Source organism: Chlorocebus sabaeus, chromosome 19 (assembly GCF_047675955.1).
Source record: "Chlorocebus sabaeus isolate Y175 chromosome 19, mChlSab1.0.hap1, whole genome shotgun sequence".
NCBI lineage: Eukaryota > Metazoa > Chordata > Mammalia > Primates > Cercopithecidae > Chlorocebus > Chlorocebus sabaeus.
In genome coordinates, this window is record NC_132922.1 from 8,274,737 (window position 1) to 8,295,785 (window position 21,049).

The 21,049-nt window shown below is 57.2% G+C and overlaps 2 protein-coding genes across 4 annotated transcripts in view; one reads left to right on the top strand and one right to left on the bottom strand.

The window, feature by feature from the left end:
* Nucleotides 1–3,898, top strand: LOC140709172 (putative ribosomal RNA-processing protein 7 homolog B). The gene is made up of 4 exons (XM_073007104.1): nucleotides 1–38; nucleotides 908–1,014; nucleotides 1,335–1,529; nucleotides 3,629–3,898. Exons 1-4 carry the CDS (start codon nucleotides 1–3, stop codon nucleotides 3,703–3,705), a joined length of 417 nt encoding a protein of 138 aa, XP_072863205.1. The 3' UTR covers nucleotides 3,706–3,898.
* A 255-nt stretch (nucleotides 3,899–4,153) lies between these two features.
* Nucleotides 4,154–21,049, bottom strand: part of LOC103223420 (serine hydrolase like 2) — a 52,011-nt gene continuing 35,115 nt past the window's right edge. Inside the window, exons 1-12 of one of the 3 annotated variants that reach the window (XM_073006651.1) lie at nucleotides 18,545–18,629; nucleotides 17,472–17,621; nucleotides 17,214–17,327; nucleotides 16,948–16,989; nucleotides 16,569–16,588; nucleotides 16,063–16,137; nucleotides 14,201–14,310; nucleotides 12,698–12,777; nucleotides 9,953–9,987; nucleotides 7,191–7,273; nucleotides 5,909–6,005; nucleotides 4,154–4,500 (exon numbers count right to left, since the gene is read on the bottom strand). In XM_073006651.1, coding sequence (XP_072862752.1) covers nucleotides 4,381–4,500; nucleotides 5,909–6,005; nucleotides 7,191–7,273; nucleotides 9,953–9,987; nucleotides 12,698–12,777; nucleotides 14,201–14,310; nucleotides 16,063–16,137; nucleotides 16,569–16,588; nucleotides 16,948–16,989; nucleotides 17,214–17,327; nucleotides 17,472–17,621; nucleotides 18,545–18,548 — 930 coding nt within the window. In that variant the 5' untranslated portion in view covers nucleotides 18,549–18,629 and the 3' untranslated portion in view covers nucleotides 4,154–4,380. Of the gene's footprint in view, nucleotides 4,501–5,908; nucleotides 6,006–7,190; nucleotides 7,274–9,952; nucleotides 9,988–12,697; nucleotides 12,778–14,200; nucleotides 14,311–16,062; nucleotides 16,138–16,568; nucleotides 16,589–16,947; nucleotides 16,990–17,213; nucleotides 17,328–17,471; nucleotides 17,622–18,544; nucleotides 18,630–21,049 lie in introns of those variants that run through there. The other 2 variants (XM_073006652.1, XM_073006653.1) reach the window with 2 other exon arrangements.

The following is a 21,049-nucleotide window of genomic DNA, read 5'->3' on the forward strand; positions in this document are numbered from 1 at the left end:
ATGGCTCGGTTTTTGCTCCAACTTATTGGAGCCATGAGGTGCCCAGTATTTGGTTCAACATTATTCTGGGTTTGTCTGTGAAGGTGTTTCCAGAAGAGATCAGCCTCATTTAACTTTCTCTCCCACAAGGTGTTTAAATCCAGCTACCTTGCTCCCTGATCCAGACCTTACCACACCTGTCCATGACTGCCAAGAACTGTTAGAGACTATGGAAACTGGCCGACCTGATCTCCAAGATGTGCCTTTCAAGGAGGCAGACGCCACCGTGTTTACAGATGTTAGCAGCTTCCTCGAGCAGGGAGTTTGAAGGGCTGGTGCAGCCGTCACTACGGACACAGATATACCGTAGGCCCAAGCACTGCCAGCAGGTGCCTCGGCACAGAGGGTTGAGTTGATTGCCCTCACTCAGGCCCTCCGATGGGGTAAGGACAAGCGTATTAACATTTACACTGACGGCAGCTATGCTTTCACTACTGTGCCTGTACACGGAGCCGTCTACCAAGAGTGTGGCTACTCACCTCAGCAGGAAAGGCTATCAAGAACAAAGAAGAAATTTTGGCCCTGCTTGAAGCTGTTTGGCTCCCTCAACAGGTGGCTGTAATTCACTGCAAAGGACATCAAAAAGAAGACATGGCCGTTGCCCGTGGTAGCCAAAGAACCGACTCTGCAGCCCGGGAGGCAGCTGGACTCCCAGTCGCGCCTCTGACCCTGCCGCCTGCAGTGTCCTTTCTGCAACCTGACTTGCCGGATCACCCAGAATATGACCCAGAGGAGGAAAAACAGGCTTTGGATCTTCAGGCCAGTAAAAATCAGGAAGGTTGGTGGATTCTTCCTGATTTCAGAATCGTTATACCCCGAGTTCTTGGGGAAACTTTAATCAGTCGTCTGCATTCTACCACCCGTTTAGGAGGAGTAAAACTGGTTCAGCTTCTGAGGAGCTGTTTCGACATCCCCCACCTTCAGAGGCTCCGCAGGGTCGGCCAAGCACCATATCGCCCGTGTGGCTGTGGGAAGGTGATGCCCCAGAGGGAGGGCGGTGGCGGCCTGTCCTTAGCCACTCTGTAGAGGCCAGGCTCCCTTTTTCCCTACCGGATCCTGGGCTGCCTGGCTGGGTGACACATCTAGTCTCCGCATGGTCTATAGTGGAGAAGGAGGCAGCGCCGGCAGGTCCGTGCCCTCCCCGCCATCCTGAGCCCCAACACCGTGTTGGGAGGAGTGGAGTATCCCACCCCTGCAGGGGCTCAGGGGAGGACGGCGTGGAGGGTCGGCTTCTGGAGGCTGCAGGAGGTCCCAGGAGCCCACCGGACGACAGGATCACCTTCCTTGCTAAGAAGCTAAGGCCAAGGAGGAGGAGGAGGGGGTCCCTGACGAGGAGGGCTGGGTGAAGGTGACCCGCCGGGGCCGGCGGCCTGTGCTCCCCCGGACTGAAGCAGCCAGCCTGCGGGTGCTGGAGAGGGAGAGACGGAAGCGCGCCCGAAAGGAGCTGCTCAACTTCTATGCCTGGCAGCACCGGGAGAGCAAGATGGAGCGTAAGCCACACCCAGCCCATCCTCAGGCCCCTCGGCCTTGGCCCCAGCCTTGGATGAGGCTTCTGGCCAGGGCTCCTGACAGCGGGCACTGAACCTGCTGGTCGCAGAGGGAGGGCGTCCCTAAGCACAGGGCTCCCACTAGGCTCTGGAAAGAGGCCCAGCCTGGCAGCACCCTGTGTGGCGGTCCCCCATCACCCCCCGGGGCAGATGCATTTGCTCAGTGGGTGGGACCCTGGGTCATCAGTGCCCACCTCTGAGCTCCTGTGCACTTAGTGCTGGCGCTCGTCAGCCTCCAGCCAGCAAGGAGTTCGAGTGCAGAGGGGGCCTCTGAACCCACTGTGGGTGCAGGGAGGGTGCTGCAGAGTATGTGTGTTGGAGTGGTGGTGGTGGTGTGTGTGTCTGTGTCTGTGTGTGCTGTCAGGTGGCCCTGAACAGCGCCTGTGTGTGTGTGTGTGGTGTGTTTGGGGTGTGTGTGTGGTGGTGTGTGTGGGTGTGCGGGTGTGTGTGGTGGTGTGTTTGGTGTGTGTGGGTGTGTGGGTGTGCAGGTGTGTGTGGTGTGTGGGTGTGTGTGATGTGTGTGGGTGTGCCGGTGTGTGTGGGTGTGTGGCGGTGTGTGTGGGGTGTGTGTGGGTGTGCGGGTGTGTGGCGGTGTGTGTGCGGGTGTGTGGCGGTATGTGTGTGGTGTGTGGGGGTGGGCGGGTGTGCGGTAGTGTGTGTGGGTGTACGGGGGTGTGTGTATGGTGGTGTGTGTAGGTGTGCGCGTGTGAGTGTGGGTGTGCAGGTGTGTGGTGTGTGTGGGTGTGCGGGTGTGTGGCAGTGTGTGTGTGGTGTGTGTGGGTGTGCGGGTGTTTGGCGGTGTGTGTGTGTGGTGTGTGGGGGTGTGCGGGTGTGCGGTAGTGTGTGTGGGTGTACGGGGGTGTCTGTGTGGTGTGTGTGTGGTGTGTGGGGGTGTGCGGGTGTGTGTGGTGTGTGGCGGTGTGTGTGTGGGTGTGCGGGTGTGTGGCGGTGTGTGTGTGGGTGTGCGGGTGTGTGGCAGTGTGTGTGTGGTGTGTGTGGGTGTGCGAGTGTGTGGTGGTGTGTGTGGTGTGTGGGTGTGCGGGTGTGTGGCGGTGTGTGGTGTGTGTGGGTGTGTGGGTGTGTGGCGGTGTGTGTGTGGTGTGTGTGGGTGTGCGGGTGTGTGGCGGTGTGTGTGTGGTGTGTGGGTGTGTGTGTGATGTGTGTGGGTGTGCCGGTGTGTGTGGGTGTGCGGGTGTGTGGTGGTGTGTGTGTGGTGTGGGGGGGTGTGCGGGTGTGTGGGTGTGTGTAGGTGTGCGGGTGTGTGTGGGTGTGTATGTATGTGTGGTTGTGTGTGGGTATGCGGGGGTGTGTGTGTGGTGTGGGTCAGGTGGCCTGCACAGGACCCTCTCCTGGCTGTGCACCTGATCACCTGTGACCCACTCCTGGTGCTGCGGCTGAGCCTCCTGTCCCACTGCCTGGTGTCCCTGTCTACAGGACAGCTTCCCTGTGGGCCCAGGAGAGGAGTCTCCTTGCCCTGCCTAGGGCACAGGGAGGGGCTCTGCAGCAGGCCCTGAGCCATCCGTCCAGTCACTGGTGCTTTCCCTGCCTCGCTGGCCCTCTTGGCTCCCACTTGTGCTTGCTCTAGACCCTCAGCTTCCCCCTCCATGCCACCAGTCTGCCACTGACCTGGGCCACCCGGTGACCAGAGTTACCATCGGCATTCACCAGCACTAGGGGTGGGGTCCCTTTACCGAGTCTCAGGGTCACTCCAGGCCAAGCGGTCAGGACTCCTTCCTTCCCCCTTGCGCAGGGGTCGGGGTGGGGGCAGATGCCTTTGCTTTGTTTCTAGGGCTTCATCTCCAGGCTCGGGGTGCCAGCGTCTCCCACTTTGGCCTTGCCCTTGGACTCGGCCTGCCGTCGGGTTGTTTCCTTCCAGGATCCAGACCCTGCCCCCAAAGCAGAGCTGGGAAAGGGGCTGGGTTGGTGGGGGAGACATGCCCCCCGCGCCCCACAATAACTGGGAGGAGGGGTGGGGCATGAGCAAGCCGGCTGTCCCGGGGACGTGCTGTCTGACCCTGCCCCGCGCCTCCTCTCGCCCCCAGATCTAGCGCAGCTGCGCAAGAAGTTCCAGGAGGACAAGCAGAAGATCGAGCTGGGGTGGGCCCAGCGCAAATTCTGACCTGACTGAGCCACCAGAGCCGCAGTGGATGGCTGTAGGTGCGGGGCCTGGAGGAACATGAGGCCAGGCAGGGCCTGCAGCCGTCTCTGAGAGGCCGAGCTCTGGGAAACGGGCCCCAGGTTGAGGCCACCCCGTCCACCAGCCCCATGAGAGTCCACACAGGCCAGGAGTGAAAGGCCAGGCCACCCCTCGGGTCTTGGGCTTCAGCAGTTCTGGGGACCTGGAAATGCCCAGAGGAGGACTTGCCACCTCCTGCCTCCACACCCTCCCGTCAAGGACCCTGCATGAATCCGCTCTGTTTTCCCTTTTCCCTCAATGGAAAAGCCCTTGATGGTAACAAAACAGCCTCAAAAGCAGTGAGAATGTGAGAAGTTTTTATTTTCCACACAGTTGGGCAGCAGGGAAAGGCTAGGTGGCCCCAGCCCGCCCTTCCTGCAGCTGGCTGGAGGTTATTAGCCAGGAGACAGCAGCCCTCCGAACCCAGACTCTGTCTCCCTCTTGAGGTCACAGATGTTGAAGTTGGAGTCTCACTCCTTCCCCTGACTACACCCTAGGCTGGGCATCAAGACCAGTGAGGCCTGTCCCCACAGGCCTGGCCTTGTTGCGGGGCTCGGGAACTCACATTCCCAGTGTTGAGTCTGGCAGCACGAGGTCTTCATAGTTCCAGGCCCAGAGCTACAGGTAGGCTGTGAGCATGTGTTTGTGCTGTAAGAAGGAGCTGATGATACTGGCCACGTGCTGGGGTTCGCTCATGTGGACACAGTGATTGCCTGGGACTTCCACAAACTGGAACCGCTGGAGAAGGGAGAGGGTGTGTGGTGAGGTGTGGCCAGAGGAGCCTAGGGAGCTCCTTAGGCCCTTGGGGTCAGGGCCCTCCCACAGCCTTCAGGCTCCCTGCAGGGCAGGAGCGGCTCCCATGGTGAGTTTCCCGCACACTCTACACCTTGGAGCCCGGTCAGTCCATAGCACCCCAGAAGGTATGTGAGCCCTGGGGACTTGGAGGCCTCCCAGCTGAGTTGCGAAGTTGCACGTCAGGGACAGGGCGGGGCCGAGGCCAGGGTTGCTGTGATTGTATTAGAGGAGGTCCCCGTGAGAAAAAATAATCAGATGGGGGCGTGAGCAGCCTGCAGACTTGTGCCTGCCTTCAAGAAGCCAGACGGGAAGGCCCTGTCTGCCTTGGCTTGACCAGGCGACCGGCCAGCCACAGGTACGCTTCTTCCCTTTGTGACAACGCCAGGAAACCTGCAGAGGCCCCAGAGTCAGGTGTTTGTGGGTAAGTGACCGTGAATCACCAGGTGCTCCCAGGAACCCGGTCACAGCCACCCCCACCTACAGCCAGCACACCCACTGGCGCGATGGGTGCGGAGGGAAGAGGCAGCCAGGTGTTCTGCTGTGGTTTGGGAGCCTATAAAATGTGAGACTAGGCTGAGCACGGTGGCTCCTGTCTGCAAAAGGAGCACTTCGGGAGGCCAAGTCGGGCAGATCGCCTGAGGTCAGGAGTTTGAGACCAGCCTGGCCAACATGGTGAAATCCCATCTCTGAAAAATATAAGAATTAGCTGGGCATGGTGGCAGGTGCCTGTAATCCCAGCTACTCAGGAGGCTGAGGCACGAGAGTCTCTTGAACCCGGGAGGCGTAGGTTATAGTGAGCCAAGATCTTGCCACTGCACTCCAGCCTGGGCAACAGAGTGAGACTCCATCTCAAAAAAAAAAAAAAAAAAAGCGGGGGGACTATTAGCTGGGCATGATGGTGTGCACCTGTAGTCCCAGCTACTCAGGAGGCTGAGGTGGGAGGATCACTTGAGCCCTGGAGTTTGAGGCTGCAGTGAGCCATGATTGAGCCACGGCACTCCAGCCTGAGCAACAGAATGAGACCCTGTCTCAAAACATAAAATAAAAACTGTGGGACTGCCTCTAGCAGTTGGGTCACCTAATTGTGTCTGGCCCAGGAAGGAGGGTGGGTACTCGAGGACGATAAAAGAATCTCCCCACCAAAGGTCTCTGTTTCCTGAATTCTGATGACATGTGTCCCCAGGCCTCTAGGGACTGACCACAGTGGAGCGTGAGGCCTGAGAGATCCTGGTGGTCACTTGTTGGGCCTGGGGCCAGACCAGGGGTCTTCCCAGTGCACGAGAAGAGATGGGTGAGGTGGGACCAGAGTGGGTGACAGTGGCCGGACACCAGCTGCCTGAGCCCGCCTTACCTCTTTGAGGGTGGACTTCAGCATGTGTATCATGAATGACAGGGACTCCTTGCTATAGTAACTCTCTCTTCTCACATCAAAATATCCGTGGACTGCTCTGGAAAGTGAGGAGTTGGGGTTGTTGGGGTTCATCTTAGAACCGCCTCCCAGCACTGCCCTCATCCTGCCCTGGGTTCAGGCCTCTGAGGAGAAACCAAAGCCTGGGCTACCCCACCTCCCACAGCCGGGTCCCTTGACCCTGGCTTGGATTTGAGGTTCAGTTAATCTCAGCTCACACTCGGCTGGCAAAGCCAGGTGCAAGCGAGTGCTTAAGGTACAGCCCTGCTGGGGCGCAGGGAGTTCAGGACTTGGCCACAGTCACAGGCCTGAATAGCAGAGCTGGGATCTGAACAGGCTCTGGAGTCCACACTTGCTCTGAGAGAATTTACGTCTTACAATCCTCCCATTGAAAGTCTACAATCCCGTGGTTTTTAATACGTTGAGTTGTGAGACCATCGTCACAATTACAGAACATTTTCATCACCCCCAGTGAAGTCCCGAACCTCTGCGCTTTCACAACCCACCCCCCACCCCCACAGGCTTCCGGTCCTGAGCAACCATGAACTGGCTTTGTCTCTGCAGTGTGTCCTCTTTGGACTTGAGCGTGAATGCAGTCATACAACACGTAGATGGTTGGGTCTGACTTCGTCTGCTTAGCGTGAAGGTTCATCCACGCTGGAGCCCATGTCTGTGCTTCGTTTCTTTTTATGGCTGAAAAATTGTCTGTGGTGGGCCAGGCACGGTGGCTCATGCCTGTAATCCCAGCACTTTGGGAGGCTAAAGTGGGCGGATCATGGGGTCAGGAGATGGAGATCAGTCTGGCCAACATGGTGAAACCTCGTCTCTACTAAAAATACAACAGTCAGGCATGGTGGCGGGCACCTGTAGTCCCAGCTACTCGGGAGGCTGAGGCAGGACAATCGCCTGAATCCGGGAGGCAGAGGTTGCAGTGAGCTGACTTTGTGCTCACTGGTCATGGAGCCTTACCTGGGCATGCCCCCCGCTGACACCTGTGGAAAGGTGTGGGACGGCCCTGGCCCATCCCCGCTGCCTGAGCCCTTCCCTCCTCTGACCTTCCTCCTTCCATGACCCTGCTGCCAGGGGGGCTTCCCGAAAAAGATCTTGAGCCTCAGCGGTGTGGTCAACAGAGAACTTGGAGCCTCATGCCACGGCTCCCTCCCAGAGATTCCTGGCGCCCATGTGTCTTTTGGGGGTGACTGAAGCGCACTTGGTCCAGACTCACTTGATGAACAGGACGTGGGCCTGCAGCTTCCTGATGGAATGCGCATACAGCTCCCTGCTGAGGAAGTCAGCACCCTGCTCCGGCTGCAGAGACAAAAAAATCATGCTGAATCCTCATCACAAGGCACAGGCACTCTCGTGGGCCCAAAACCCATGTCTGTTGGGGCGGCTAAGCCCTGGTACGGGCACCTTAACCATCCACCCTGGGTCCAAGCCCAGGACCCCAGCACATCACCGCCTCATTGAAGGCTCTTTAGCCCCTGGTGGCCAGAGACTCCTGCCCTCTCCAAGTCTGTTCTCCACTTTTCCTGGGTTCGTGGCTACCCAGCCTGACTCCATTTCCCATATTCCTTTGCCACTGGGTATGGCTGTGTGATTAAAGGCAGGGAAGTGACTTGGGCCACTTCTGGGCCTGGATTTTAGGACTGAGGTGTGGCCCTTCCACACCCCTTTCCCAGTCCGTAGGCTGCACCTCACGCTGTCCCCTGCCAGCCTGGGACAAGCTTCTTGCCAGGAGGAAGAAACTTGCTGGGACCACAGTGCAGGATGGGCACTCCATCATGGCCCCTGCCGGCCTCCTCCGCAACCTGCCTGCCCTGTCTTGTGACAGTTTCACGTCTGGATGGTGGGGATGTGGCCAGCTCCAGTGAGGTGTGCTGTAGGTGTGACACGAAGCTGGATTTGGAAAACTTAGCATGCAAAATAATGCAATGAAGCTTTATGTTGATTACATCTGAAATCACATCGTGGATGTTAAATAAAAAGAACAATTGATAGAGGTTTTTTTTTTTGGGAGACAGACTTTTGTTCTTGTTGCCCAGGCTAGAGTGCAATGGCACGACCTCAGCTCACCGCAACCTCCACCTACCCAGTTCAAACGATTCTGGATTACAGGCTCCCACCATCACACCTGGCTAATTTTGTATTTTTAGTTGAGATAGAGTTTCACCATGTTGGTCAGGCGGGTCTTGAACTCCCAACCTCTGGTGATCTGCCCGCCTCGGCCTCCCAAAGTGCTGGGATTACAGGCGTGAGCCACCGCACCAGGCCTTTTTTTTTTTTTTTTTTAGGGGGTGGCCTTGGTGTCACTCTTGTTGCCCATGCTGTGATAGTGCACACCTGTAGTCCTAGCTACTCAGGAGGCTGAGGTGGGAAGATCACTTGAACCCAGCAGTTTGAGGCTGTGTGAGCCATGATTGAGCCATGGCACTCCAGTCTGGGTGACAGAGGGAGACCCTGTCTCTAAAATTAAAATAAATAGACTGAACATGGTGGCTCATGCCTGTAATCCCAGCACCTTGGGAGGCCAAGGCAGGCAGATCACCTGAGGTCAGGAGTTTGAGAGTAGCCTGGCCAACATGGTGAAATCCCAACTATACTAGAAATACAAAAATTAGCCAGGTGTGGTAGTAGGTGCCTGTAATCCCAGCTACTTGGGGGCTGAGGCAGGAGAATTGCTTGAACCTGGGAGGCAAAGGTTGCAGTGAGCTGAGATCGTGCCATTGCTCTCCAGCCTGGCTGACAAGAGCGAGACTCTGGATCAATAAAAATAATAATAATAAAATTAAAGAAAAATAGAACTTTTAAAACATGAAAAAAAAAAAACCGAATCACTACCTCACACCATGCTCAAGAACAAATCCCACATGGATCAAAGACAAACACATTAACATTCCCAGACCATTGGCTAACACCCTGGTCCAAGCCTCATCTCTTGGCCTGGGCCTGCGTAGCAGCTCTCAGCGTTCTCCCTGCAGTTAGAGCTTCCCCACCTCTAATGACAGTCTCACACGTGTCCAGTGTTCTACCATTTTTGAACAATCACAAAATAGCACAGGCCATGAGTACCTGAAGCAACAGCAGTGTGCGAGGCCACTCAACACACATGACCTCACCTAGTCTCGACAACAACCCTTCAAAGGCAGGCCCAGGGCGTGGCTCCCCTAGCCAAGCTGCTCAGAAACCAGCTGAATGAATGAAAGTGCTTTCTTTCTGCACATGAGACAACCAAGGCTCAGAGAGGGTAAGCACCTTGCCCAAGGTCACACAGCCCCTCAGTGGCAGAGATGGCCAAGTTTCTATTAATACAAGTGCTCCAGTGACACACTTCCAGGCTTCCAGATGGGACGCTGTTTTCTGAGAACTTTGTCATCCTGCCCCTCCCCTCTTCACAGCCTCTATTAGGAATCCCGCTCTCAACAGATGCACCGAGCTGACTTCCAGCTTTTCCCTGTGCAGCGGTCAGTGCCTGGAATGTCCCCCTCGTCACCTCACCTCCACTGACTCTATTTAATGCCACTGAAGTGCACACTTACAAACGGTTAAGTTGACCATTATTATGTATTATGGTACCTATGTAATTTTCTTTTTTTTTTTTTTGAGATGGAGTCTCACTCTGCGCCCAGACTGCAGTGCAGTGGTGCGATCTCGGCTCACTGCAATCTCTGCCTCCCATTCAAGCGATTCTCCTGCCTCAGCCTCCTGAGTAGCTAGGATTACAGGCGTGTGCCACCATGCCTGTTTTGTTTTCAGTTTTTTTGTTTGTTTGTTTGTTTGTTTTTTGTATTTTTTAGTAGAGAAGGGGTTTTACTATTTGGCTAAGCTAGTCGCAAACTCCTGACCTCAGGTGATCCACCTGCCTCAGCCTCCCAAAGTGCTGGGATTACAGGTGTGAGCCACCACGCTCGGCATCTAATTTTCAAAAACGATAAAGATGCTAATAAGCAAACCGTGGCAGGGGGATGCAGAGGCAGCGGTACTCACCCAGGATAGCCTCTGGTCTCTGTTCAGAACCAGACCTGAAGGCGGAAGCACAAAGACAGCGGCGTCAATGCTGTCCGTCAGGCTCAGCGGATGCTCCGTGACTTTCCTGGAACCCCCCCAGGCCTTACCAGCCAGGGCTCGTTTCTCTCACCTGCCCCTGACGTCCTCAGCTGCCCAGGACTCCCTGTCCTGGGGTCCAGCTGGAACAGGGGTCGACCACGGCCACCCGGCCACGGACCTGTCAGCCCACATGGGCACTCACCAGCCATCCTCTGCTCTCTCCCCATCCTGCAACACCCACTCACACCTCCAGGCCTGTCCTGCCAGCTCCTTTCTCCTCCTGGAGTCCGTGGGAGCAGCTCCCGCACCTGCACTGCTTTGCTCAAAAGTCACCCCCTCATGAGGCCCACCCAGACCCTCCTATTCAAAAGAGGAAGTGGAGCTGCAGCCTCTCCAGCAATGCTCGCTGCCCTCCCCACTCTGCCTCCTCCACGAGCCCTCCCCTCCTCACGCACTCTGTAACCCATCCAGAGAACCTCTCAGACAAGCCCATGGGCTCCAGAGGCTCCCAGCAGCCAGAGAGGCGGGGACAGATTCTCCCTCACAGCCCTCGGAAGGAACCAGCCCTGCCGAGGCCTTGACCTTGGACCCTGAGCTCCAGAACTGTGGGGAAACGTGTCTTGGTGGTTAAAGCTCCAGATTCTGGAGGGATCAGGTTGGATGATGGGGGCAGGGGAGGATAGAATGTGAACTCTCAGGTGCTCTGGGGCTGGCGGGAAGGATTTGGGAGGAACGGACATCGTCCTTGAGGCACTGGGTGGGGGTCTGGGTACTGTCTTCTTTTAGGTTACTTCGTTCGTTTACAGCGGCTGGGTCCCAAAAGGCCAGAACTGCTGTAGAGGGCTTGTCCGCACACAACGTTCCAGCCAGCTGACCTCTTCCCCAGACCCGGGGGTCACCTCCTTCTCAGCCCTCCCTCTTGCCTGTTCCCTCACCCCCCTGACACCCACATAGGGGTTCCCGGTCAGCATCCTGCATTCACTGTTTCCTGTGACCTGGGCCTAATCAGATTCCCCGGCCTCATCACAGATTAGCTCACTTCTGTGCCTGGGGCTCCCTAGGTCAGCCATCTGTGGGGCATGTCCAGGAAGCCTGGGCTCGGGGTCCCTGACCGCCCCTTCCCACGATGGGTTTCCAGGGAGGTGAGATAAAGGTTCAGAGATGATCACAAAGACCCAACAGGTCCCAAACTGGCGACCGAGGCCAAAACAGCCCACAGGTGCCGCTCTTTAGACCCTCATATCCATTTCTGGATTCATGACACCTAAAAATCCACAACTCAGCAGATCTACTGCAGAGCTGAGCAACTAGAAATTCTGGCCACACGAGACTGAATTCCCGCTTGATTAGCACTGGCCCAGCTGCCTGCCACGGTGGGCCGGCTCCAGCTCCAAAGTCCCTACACATCCCATAGCCTCCCTCCCAGCCGGCATGGTGGACTCCACAACACGCCCCACCCCGCCCCCGGGTGCCACCGTTTCTGAGCCCGCATCACTCAGCACTTTATAAAGGGAAGGCATATGCCCACCTCGCCTGATCCGATGAGTGCAAAAACCCAAGACCTTGTTTGTCACCTGAGCACACAAGGGGAGTTTAAAAGGGAAAGGACTGTCCCAGGTTCACTCAGCTGGCCGTGTCAGGAAGCCACGTTGTTTCGCCCAGCTCAGCACATTCTCCGTCCTATGACAGCATCTCCCTCCAGCTGTTCCCTCACCCTGGGAGAGCTGCCGCCCGGACCACCCCTCTGGAGCAGGCCCCGCTGCGAGTCTCTTCTACAGCGTGTGTATTTCCCTCGTTACATCCAGAGAATGTCTAACCGCTCATGTGCCTGTTGACCGGTTTATCCTTGGCTTCTCTTCCAAGAATCTAGGCCTCTGCCCGGACTCCTCCTTGCTCAACTCCAGAGGGTGCCCTTTGTGAGCGGCGGCCCCTGGAGTTGTGATGCTGGAGGTCTGGCCCCACTGAGAGAGGGATGGTGGGCTCTTGCTCACTGCAGCCTCACTGAGCCGGGCCTGTAGCGCACCTTAGAAAAGATTTCCTGGGCAGGCACAGTGGCTCACACCCGTAGTCCCAGCTACTCAGGAGGCTGAGGTGGGACGATGTCTGGAGCCTGGGAGGTGGAGGCTGCAGTGAGCCATGATGGTGCCACCGCACTCCAGCCTACGTGACAGAGTGAGACCTTGTCTCAAAAGAAAAAAAAATAAATAAAAATGAAAGAAAGAAAAAAAATTCCTGAGTAAAAGCAAAGTATAGAAATTGCTTGTTCCAGAAGCTGCTCTGAAACCAAGACACACCAGCTCCACCTCTCCATTGTGAAAAGCCTCTCCCAAGTCACTCAGCCCCTGGGACGTCCTCACAGCCTGCCCCTGGGGCTGGGCACCCACCCCAGGTCCAGCAGAGCATGGCCGCAACATTCACCAACATTTAGTCCAAGACACCTGACCAGACTCTCCCAGAGTGTGGCTTTCTGGGATGTGCAGTAACTGCATAGCCTCGCCTGGGTCGCTTGGCAATGCTGTGTCCATTTTTCCTGCTGTAAATGGGATGAAGGTGAGGCAGGAGGGGGATTCGTGAGATGCTGTTTGCAAAGTGCTTAGTATCCTGCCTAGTCTAGGGCAAGTCCTTGACATCCTCGGTAAGAACAGTGACAAATATACAACAGCCTTGGACAGCGGAGTCCCTTACCGGAGGCCACCTTCGTGGTTCCTCTTTGCAGGAGGAGCTCCCCGCACTCCTCACTCATGTGGATATGGCTCTTCAGTAACCTGGGGGAGACAGAAGGATGCTGGGTGCTTGGGGACCAATAAAAAGGAGGTCAGATAAAAAGGAGAGGAGGACCAGGGACGGTGGCTCATGCCTATAATCCCAGCACTTTGGGAGTTCAAGATGGATGGATCACCTGAGGTCAGGAGTTCAAGAGCAGCCTGGCCAACATGGTAAGCCCACATCTCTAGTAAAAATGCAAAACTTAGCTGGATGTGGTAGTGTGTGCCTGTAACCTCAACTACTTGGGAGGCTGAGGCATGAGAATCACTTGAACCCAGGAGGCGGAGGTTGCAGTGAGTTGAGATCGTGCCACTGCACTCTGGCCTGGGGAACAGACTTGGTCTCCAAAAAAACAAAAACAAAAACAAAAAAAAAAAAAAGAGAGAAGTGCAGTGAAAGGGAGGTCACCCACACAGGGTGCATATGTCCTGTGGTTTTTTTTGTTTTCTTTTTAATTGAGACAGGGTCTCATTCTGTCACCCAGGCTGGAGTGCAGTGACATGATCATGGCTCTCTGCAGCCTGAACCTCCTGGGGCTGCACAATCCTCCCAACTAAGGCTGCCGAGTAGCTGGGACCACAGGCGTGTGCCACCGTGACCAGCTAATTTTTTTTTTTTTTTGATACAGGGTCTCGCTATGTTGCTAACGCTGGTCTCTAACTCCTGGGCTCAAGCTGTCTTCCCACCTCAGCTTCCCAGTGTGCTGGGATTACAGGTGTGAGCCACTGCGCCTGGACTGTGTCCCGTGTTTCAATGGCATGTTTACAGCGGCAGGGTGTGTGTGTGCGTGCGTGTGGTGGGGCAGTGGGGGGCAGGGTGTGTGTGTGCGTGCGTGTGGTGGGGCAGTGCGGGGCTTCTCCTCCTTCAGACAACAAATAAGTGTGGAGCTCCGACCTACCAGGCCCACCGCCAGATGCAGGAGGCACAAACATGACCAAGTCAGCCATAGTGGGGGTTGTGGGGTTCACAGGCCTGGGGAACCAGGGGAGTCAGTAGGCTCTTATTGGACAGTGTGGTTACCTGCAGGGCAGGGAGGGACAGCTCGCCTGGGGGTGTCAGGGCACTTCCCAGCTGAGGCCCCCAGGAGTGGGGAAGCCAGTGAGCAAGCACAGGGGAGAATTCCAGCTAAGGGAGCCCAGGCTGGAGTCCCAGAGGGGAGAGAAGGCGTGGAAGCAGCGTGTGCTCGGGGAGAGGCGGGGGCTGAGAGGTGTGGGGAGGCTGTTGGAGTAAGTAAGGGGCATGGCCGGAGCAGGGGCAGAGGGAAAGGAGGTAACATCCCTGAAGACCCTGGGAAGCCTGGTGCTCAGCGTGACCCCAGAGAGAAACAGGCTTGTTGGGTGAGAGGGAGAAAGACGCTTCCCCACATCTCACAGGGTGTCCTCCCGTCGACCCCACAGCTCCCCATCCACACCAGGCACTCACCTCTGCAGCAGCTGCTTCAGGCTGTACACGCTCGAGGGCTCCTGGGAGGCCTCTACCTGCAGCATGTGCTCTATGGCTCTCCGCTTGTAGGTCAGCAAGTTCTCTACTTCCTAAGAGACACAGTTGGCTGGGTGGGCAGGGATCCAGGCTGCAGACCAGGCCTCCGCCCCTCCCCGCCCTGCCCTCTGCTCTCGCTGAGCCCCTCTCGGCAAAGGGGACACAGGCGCAGCCCTCGCTAGTCAGTCCCGCGATTCTGAACCAGTCTCTGTTTCATCTCAGTCACAGCCAGCCTGGTCTTGCCTGTGGCCAGGGACAGTTGAAGAGATCAGGTGGGATGATGGGGAGGAAGGGGAATCTCTGTCAACTGTTGAGTGCTTTGCAAAGGCATGAAATTAGGGTCCAGACGCCATGAACCACCGGGGTTGGCGATTTCTTCTGGTTCAACAAATGCCATCACTCTCAGTGGCAGAAAGGGACTGGAGGAAAGGGCGCCGTTCTGGGGCTTCCAGGCTCCCCCAGGATGCGTGGCTCACTCTGTGAGGACAGCCTCGGGCCCACTGCCTGGGGCTGCAGAGGGGGCAACTCCCATCTACCCGCCCCTGAGAATGGAGGACAAGAGGAACAAATGCCCCTCTTGACTCACCCAGGAGGAAGCCCCCCGGGGCCACTGCGCTTGTCAATTCAGTGGGTGAAATGCAGAAAGAAGGGAGTGTCTGCTGTCTGCCATCTGTGAACTGGATCCTCACAATAGACCCTGAGCTAGCTGAGCTCATGCAAGGAACATTTACTGAGCCCTTCCTAGGTGCCAGGGTTCGGGGTGTGGTGACAAAGAGATGGACATGATTCTTGCCCTTATGGCATCTGTGGTCATTGTTTTTTTCCTTTTTTTTTCCGTTTTTTTTTTGGAGATGGAGTTTCACTCTTGTTGCCCAGGCTGGAGTGCAATGGCGCAATGTCAGCTCACTACAACCTCTGCCTCCTGGGTTCAAATGATTCTTCTGCCTCAGCCTCCCGAGTAGCTGGAATTACAGGCATGTGCCACCACGCCCAGCTAATCTTGTATTTTCAGTAGAGACAGGGTTTCTCCATGTTGGTCAGGCTGGTCTCGAACTCCTAACCTCAGGTGATCTGCCCGCCTTGGCCTCCCAAAGTGCTGGGATTACAGGCGTGAGCCACCACGTCCGGCCGATCTGTGGTCCTTCTATGGACAAAAAACCTGAAACTGACGGGAGTTGTGTCACAACTGAGAGGCTGAGACCTTGGCAAGAAAATGACAGGATGTCAGGGCTGGCCGTCATTCAGCCCAACCTCATTTTACAGGTGTGGGAACTAAGGCAAAATAACTTGCCAAGGGTCACCCAGCAGGTAAACCACCAGGCCAGGACCCAGATGCAGGGACAGTACTGGTTATAGGTAGTCGTGGCCAGAGGGGTCAGTACTTGTTCCATCAATTCACTTTTAGGGCTGTCATGTGTGGTAGTGCAACGTGTACACAGTGCAAAGGCATTCGACTGGGTGTGAGTGCACTATGCCTGCCCAGCTGTGTGCCCTACAACATCCTCCAGCCATGGCTCCTGCCCTCTTCCACCCCTGCCACTGCATGATCAGCCTGGCATTCTGCAGATCCCAAGCCACACATCCAGTTTCCAGGGGGTCCCCCACACCCCTTCTCCTGACCACTCCTAGGGGTATAAGCAGCAGAGAGCTGTCCTGTGGTGGAGAGCGGGTCCCTGACTCCCCTTTCCCACCCTCTGCCGCCTCCTCCTGCTTCCCTAGTGTCCACCAAAGGAGACAGGGCTGAGAGCACTGCCCGGGGTGCAGGTCCTCCTAATGACAGCACGCACGAAAGCCCCGCTTCTCACATTCGATTCCAGGACAAAGAACGGTGAGTCCAGCAAGATAAGTTTATTCACCATCTCGGGGAAGATACAGGAAAACTGTGAGGACAGCAGAAGGGGAGAATGAATAGGGGGAAGAAGAAAAGGACTCTCCCGCCTTTCCCAGGGGACCCTGGAGTTCCCGGAAACATCTTTTAGGCTCAGAGAGGGTGCTGACCAAGGGGCCAGAAGGAGAATGTTCTATCCTATGGTGTGCCTTCCCCCCACCACCCCCACGTCTGCACCTAGCACTGAGCTCCAGACCCTGGTGGTGGCGGGACTCCAGGGTGCTCTGGGACAGGGTATGGGGGCGTGAAAACATTAACTCTACCAGAAGTCTCCACCGTTTACACCAACTTCCTGGCATAATGACTATTACTGTGACAGGAGGAGGCACTTCCTATCCCAGGTACCTTCTCCTTCCTCCTCTGTGCTACCATCCCCAGCCCAGCCGAGGGACCCCTGTTGGCCAGACAAAGCCATCTACTCACCATTCCGCCCACAACACCACCTGGGGGACAAAAGAGCCATTGGTGACATTCCCTCACTCCCTCCCCAGCTGCAAACCCTAAAGCTTCTTCCCACCAGTGGTGGAGGGAGAGGGGGGCTCCATATGGGTGGCTGGGGGCTCAGTATCTGGGCCACGATGGCCCCTTCATCAGACCCGACCACTCAAAAGACCACATTTCCCTCATCTCTGTGTCCCTTGCAGCAGTTGCCTGAGGTCAGAGGGTACAGCGGTCAATCTCTGATGCTCTCATCTCTCTCTGCAGATCTCATAAGCGCAGGGGAAAGCGGTGGGGCAGCAGCTCCTGCCCTTCCCTCCCAGTCCAACTCCGGGCCCACCTGGCTGCTGATCAGTGTACTCACCGAAGCTGTGGCCCAGAATGGAGAATTGATTCCATTTCAAGGCTGGAAACGCAAGGAGCCAGAAGGTCAGGCTGTGCACAGGCTCAGCCCGCCCTCTCGCTTCTTCTCTCCGGGCTCAGGAAATCCCTTCCCAGCATCTGGGGTGTCCACCCAGGAGACCAGCTTGGGGGACCCACAGGAGGAAGCAAACTCTTCAACTTTCCTAAGATCTCCCGTGAATTCCTGGCAGACCTGGGGCCAGAGCGGAAAAATACACTGCTTCTTACCTGCCACAACTCTTCGGATGTCACTCACAAAAGTCCGGTGGTAATATGGGACACCTGGGCTGTAATGGGACGAGAGCCCATGACCTCCGAAATCCATGGCAACGTAATAAAAGTCTGAAACAGAGAGAAGCAGGTTGGAGGGTAGGAAGAGGTGTCTATGCCAGATGTCTCCCTGCCCTCCTCACTCCCCTGCAGACCTCCCCCCTCACCTTCTTACCCACTTTCCCCCTGGACTTCCCTTCAGCCCCAGCCTCACACCTTGCGGGAGAAGAGGGATGAGTCTGTCGAAGGAGTTGGCATTGTCCAGCCAGCCGTGCAGGCAGAGAACTGGAGGGCCCTGCAGGGAACCCCAGGCTTTGGCTGCGATGTGGCCCCAGGGCACAGCCAACTTCAGCTCTGAGATCATACCTGAAAGACAGAGCCGGCTCTTTCATTCCCTCACTCTTTCATCCATGAAGGTGGTGCTCCCTGAGCCCCTTATCTCTGCCTGCTGTGCTTGAGCCAGGGGACTGAGACCCTTAGAGGCCCTCAGAAGGTTATGGGGAGAGAGGGCCAGACACGGGTGTGGAGACTCCCAGAGGAGAGAAAGATAAGTTAGGCCGGAAAAACCTGAGACAGGCCTCACAGCATGTACCCCATTTAAACTGGGGCAGAACATTCTAGAATGTGCTGGGGCAGGTGCGCTGGTCATGCCCGGACCCTACCAGTTGCAGGCTGGGTGACCTTGGACAAAGTACTAAACTGTCTTGAGACTCAGTTTCCTTTCCTGTAAAACTGGAGTAAACAGAGTAAACAGCCAGTTTCCTTAGCCTTTTCCAAGGGCCAGAGGGGTGCCAAAGCCTCACACATGCAGCAGGTGGGACCACTGTCACTCTCACTCCACAGAGCGGGAAACTGAGGCACTGGGAGCTGCAGCCATGCCCAAGGTCACACTGGGCGACAGGGACGGAGTGGAAATTTAGGGCAGGTAGTGGGACTCCAGGATCCACCGCCGCCCCCAGAGCTCGCAGCCTCCGCCGTCCCTCCCGGGCTGGAGACCCGCGCGCCCGCGATACCCACGCGCACGCTCGGCTAACTCAGGGGCTCCTGGAACCCTGCGAGGCCACGTGAGGCCGCATCCCGGGGCTCCCACCTCCCGGCTGGTCGCGCTCTCACGCCCCGGGACTGCCGAGGAAGGAGCTTCGACACCCAGGAGGGCGACGCGATCGGGGAACCCTCCACTGCATCCCGCCCTCCTCCACAGTCCCAATCAGGTGGGTCCGCGGCGGGGCGCTCGTGCGAGGCCTCCCCGTCCCACTGGAGTCTAACGAGACCCGGTGCTGCGTTCTCACCCATCGCTCTGGTCCCGCGAATGCGCAGCCATCACCCCCTCACGCCTCACCAGGTCGCCGGAGGAGGGACGCCTGCAGTTCCTGGCCCTGCCTCTAGGCTCTCCCGCCCCGCCCCAGGCAGGCCACGCCTCCACGTCGCAGGCCCCGCCTTCACCCCGCCCTCCCTGTGCCCTGGCCGGCCCCGCTCCCACGGCCACTGGCCCCATCCCTAGACCGCCCCACCCGACCCCAGGCAGGCCTCGCAACTCCAGCAATCCACACCCCCACTCAGAAGGCCCGGCCTTCCCACCGCCCCGCCAGCGCCCTGGCGGGCCCTGCTCCCACGGCCGCGGGCTCCACCCCAGGAAGGCCCCGCCCGACCCGCCAGACCCCGCCCCCACCCGCCAGGCCCCGCCTTCCCGCCACCCTGTCCGCGCCCACCCGCAGGAACCCGGCATGGCCCCAGCCCCCGCGCAGTCACCACGTCCGCGCGGGACCAGGCCCAGGGAGCAGCCACAGCGAGTTGGACCTGAGTGCTCGCTGCCCCGCGACCAAGCTGAAGCCTTCAGCAGGGCTGAAGGATACTCTTTCTTTAGTTGATTACTAGCCCCCTTGACGGACAGCCTGTGTCCCCCGTGTCCCCACCATGTCCTGGGGTCCTCAGCAGAGCCTGGCACAAGCCAGTCTTAATAATTGTTGTACAGGTGAACAAATCAATGTGTAAATTGGGGACGTGGAGGAATCCTCCAGGATTGCCAGAGCAATGGTCAGGCAGCATAAACTGGACACGGGTCTCACCAGAGTCACAAGGGTCTTTCCCATGTGAGGGACCTCTGGTCATAGGTCAGACACTAGGCATGAGGTTGTCCACTAGTTACAAGAAGTATCCTGTGTAAGGTGCACTGCACGCACCCACGTCTAGCCCCCTACCTTTCTGCTTAGGGCAGGTTGTTGGCTGCTCTGGTACTGAAACCCCAGTTTAGCTGGGGGCTCTCAAAACAGGACTTCCTGTTCCTTCAGTACCATTTGCTAGTTGGAAGCTCTGGGAGTAAATGGGATGTGGTCCCTCGGGCTCCAGTCCGGCAGCGCTCGTGAGTGGGGAGCCACCGTATAGCACGCTGAGGCGGGGAGAGATCTGTGGAGCGAGTTCTCCCTGGACCGGGACAGGGGAGCCGACCCCTGGAGACAGAGAAGACATCGGGCTGCAGAAGTTGAGGGAGCTTCCCGGTGGAGCTGCAATGCAGGGAAGGTTGTCAATGGCTAGAAACAGTGGGCAAGGGCGGGCGATGGACTGGGGCTTGGGGTGGCACGAGGTTACGACGGGCCTTGCATGTGGGGCCGAGGAGCTTGGCCCTTATTCTGAGTGGTGGGGCCCTGGGGAAGCTAGGAGCTGGGAGATGACAGGACTGCTTCTAGAAAGGTCCATGCACGGTACAGTCCATCCGCTCAGTAAACAGTTTGGCTTTCCATGGGCCTGGACCCTTTTACAAGTTATGCAAGGGGTCGAAGATCCTGGGGTGACAGAGGCATTGAGACATGAACCCCTGTGAGGTGGGTTGGTCTCTTTCGTCTTCTGCCCTGAGGACCCATCGGCACCCCCTCTTCACTGATGACACCAAATTTATGCCTGGGCACCAGGCTCCAGCCTGACCCCGGGATGGGGACCTGACCTCCAGCATCTTCACCTCAATCTGCTGTGGCTCCACCAGCCCCTTCAACACAGATGCACCCAGTCCCTTCTCTGTCCGGCAGATTCGTGGCCTCAGTCCCCCCACTTCCACCCCCCCATCCTCATCTCCACACTCACATCCTGTTATCACACCTCGGCCTTTCCCCACCTGCCTCTCTTCACTTCCATTCCTGTGACCCTCCCCTCCTCCCACCCCCTGGGCTGGCTTTTCATCACCCCAAGAAGACAAGAGAAATCACTTCTCACCATGCCACCAGCTCCCCGCTGGAGCTCAGCTGGAACTCCGATCTTACTTCCCCGTGTGGGAGTCTCCGGTGCTTCTCACCGCCTGCTGGAGGGAGGTGGATTCCTGCCCCGGCATGGAAAGCCTTCTCTGGGGCCCGCTCTCCTTTATACCACATTCAACTCCAGGAATGTTGGGATGCCCATTCTATGCACCTGCCCCCAATTTTCACACTCCTGTATCCTTGCTGATGCTGTTCCTTCAGCTCAGAACACGGTTCCCCTTTGCCTTTACCACTGAAATCATACCCTTCTTGTAAGGCATGGTTCAGAATCACCTGCTCCAGGAGGCGCTCTACGATCCACCCAGGTGAAACGCATCTCCCCATCTCCATTACTGCTGCTGCCACCTGCCTCTCATCCCTATCTGGTATGGCAGTCCATTGGGTCTGGCTGCCTCTCTGGCTGGATGTCTGCCTTAAAAAGTGGAAAAAGGGCTGGGCGCGGTGGCTCAATCCTGTAATCCCAGCACTTTGGGAGGCCGAGACGGGTGGATCACGAGGTCAGGAGATCGAGACCATCCTGGCTAGCACAGTGAAACCCTGTCTCTACTA

What these genes read in the sequence shown, in the direction of transcription:
- LOC140709172 (XM_073007104.1), top strand. Translation starts at nt 1, where the DNA reads ATGGCTCGGTTTTTGCTCCAACTTATTGGAGCCATGAG. An exon ending in CAACTTATTGGAGCCATGAG is followed by an intron (nt 39 to 907) that starts GTGCCCAGTATT and finishes CCACCCGTTTAG; the next exon opens with GAGGAGTAAAACTGGTTCAG. An exon ending in CCGGGAGAGCAAGATGGAGC is followed by an intron (nt 1,530 to 3,628) that starts GTAAGCCACACC and finishes TCTCGCCCCCAG; the next exon opens with ATCTAGCGCAGCTGCGCAAG.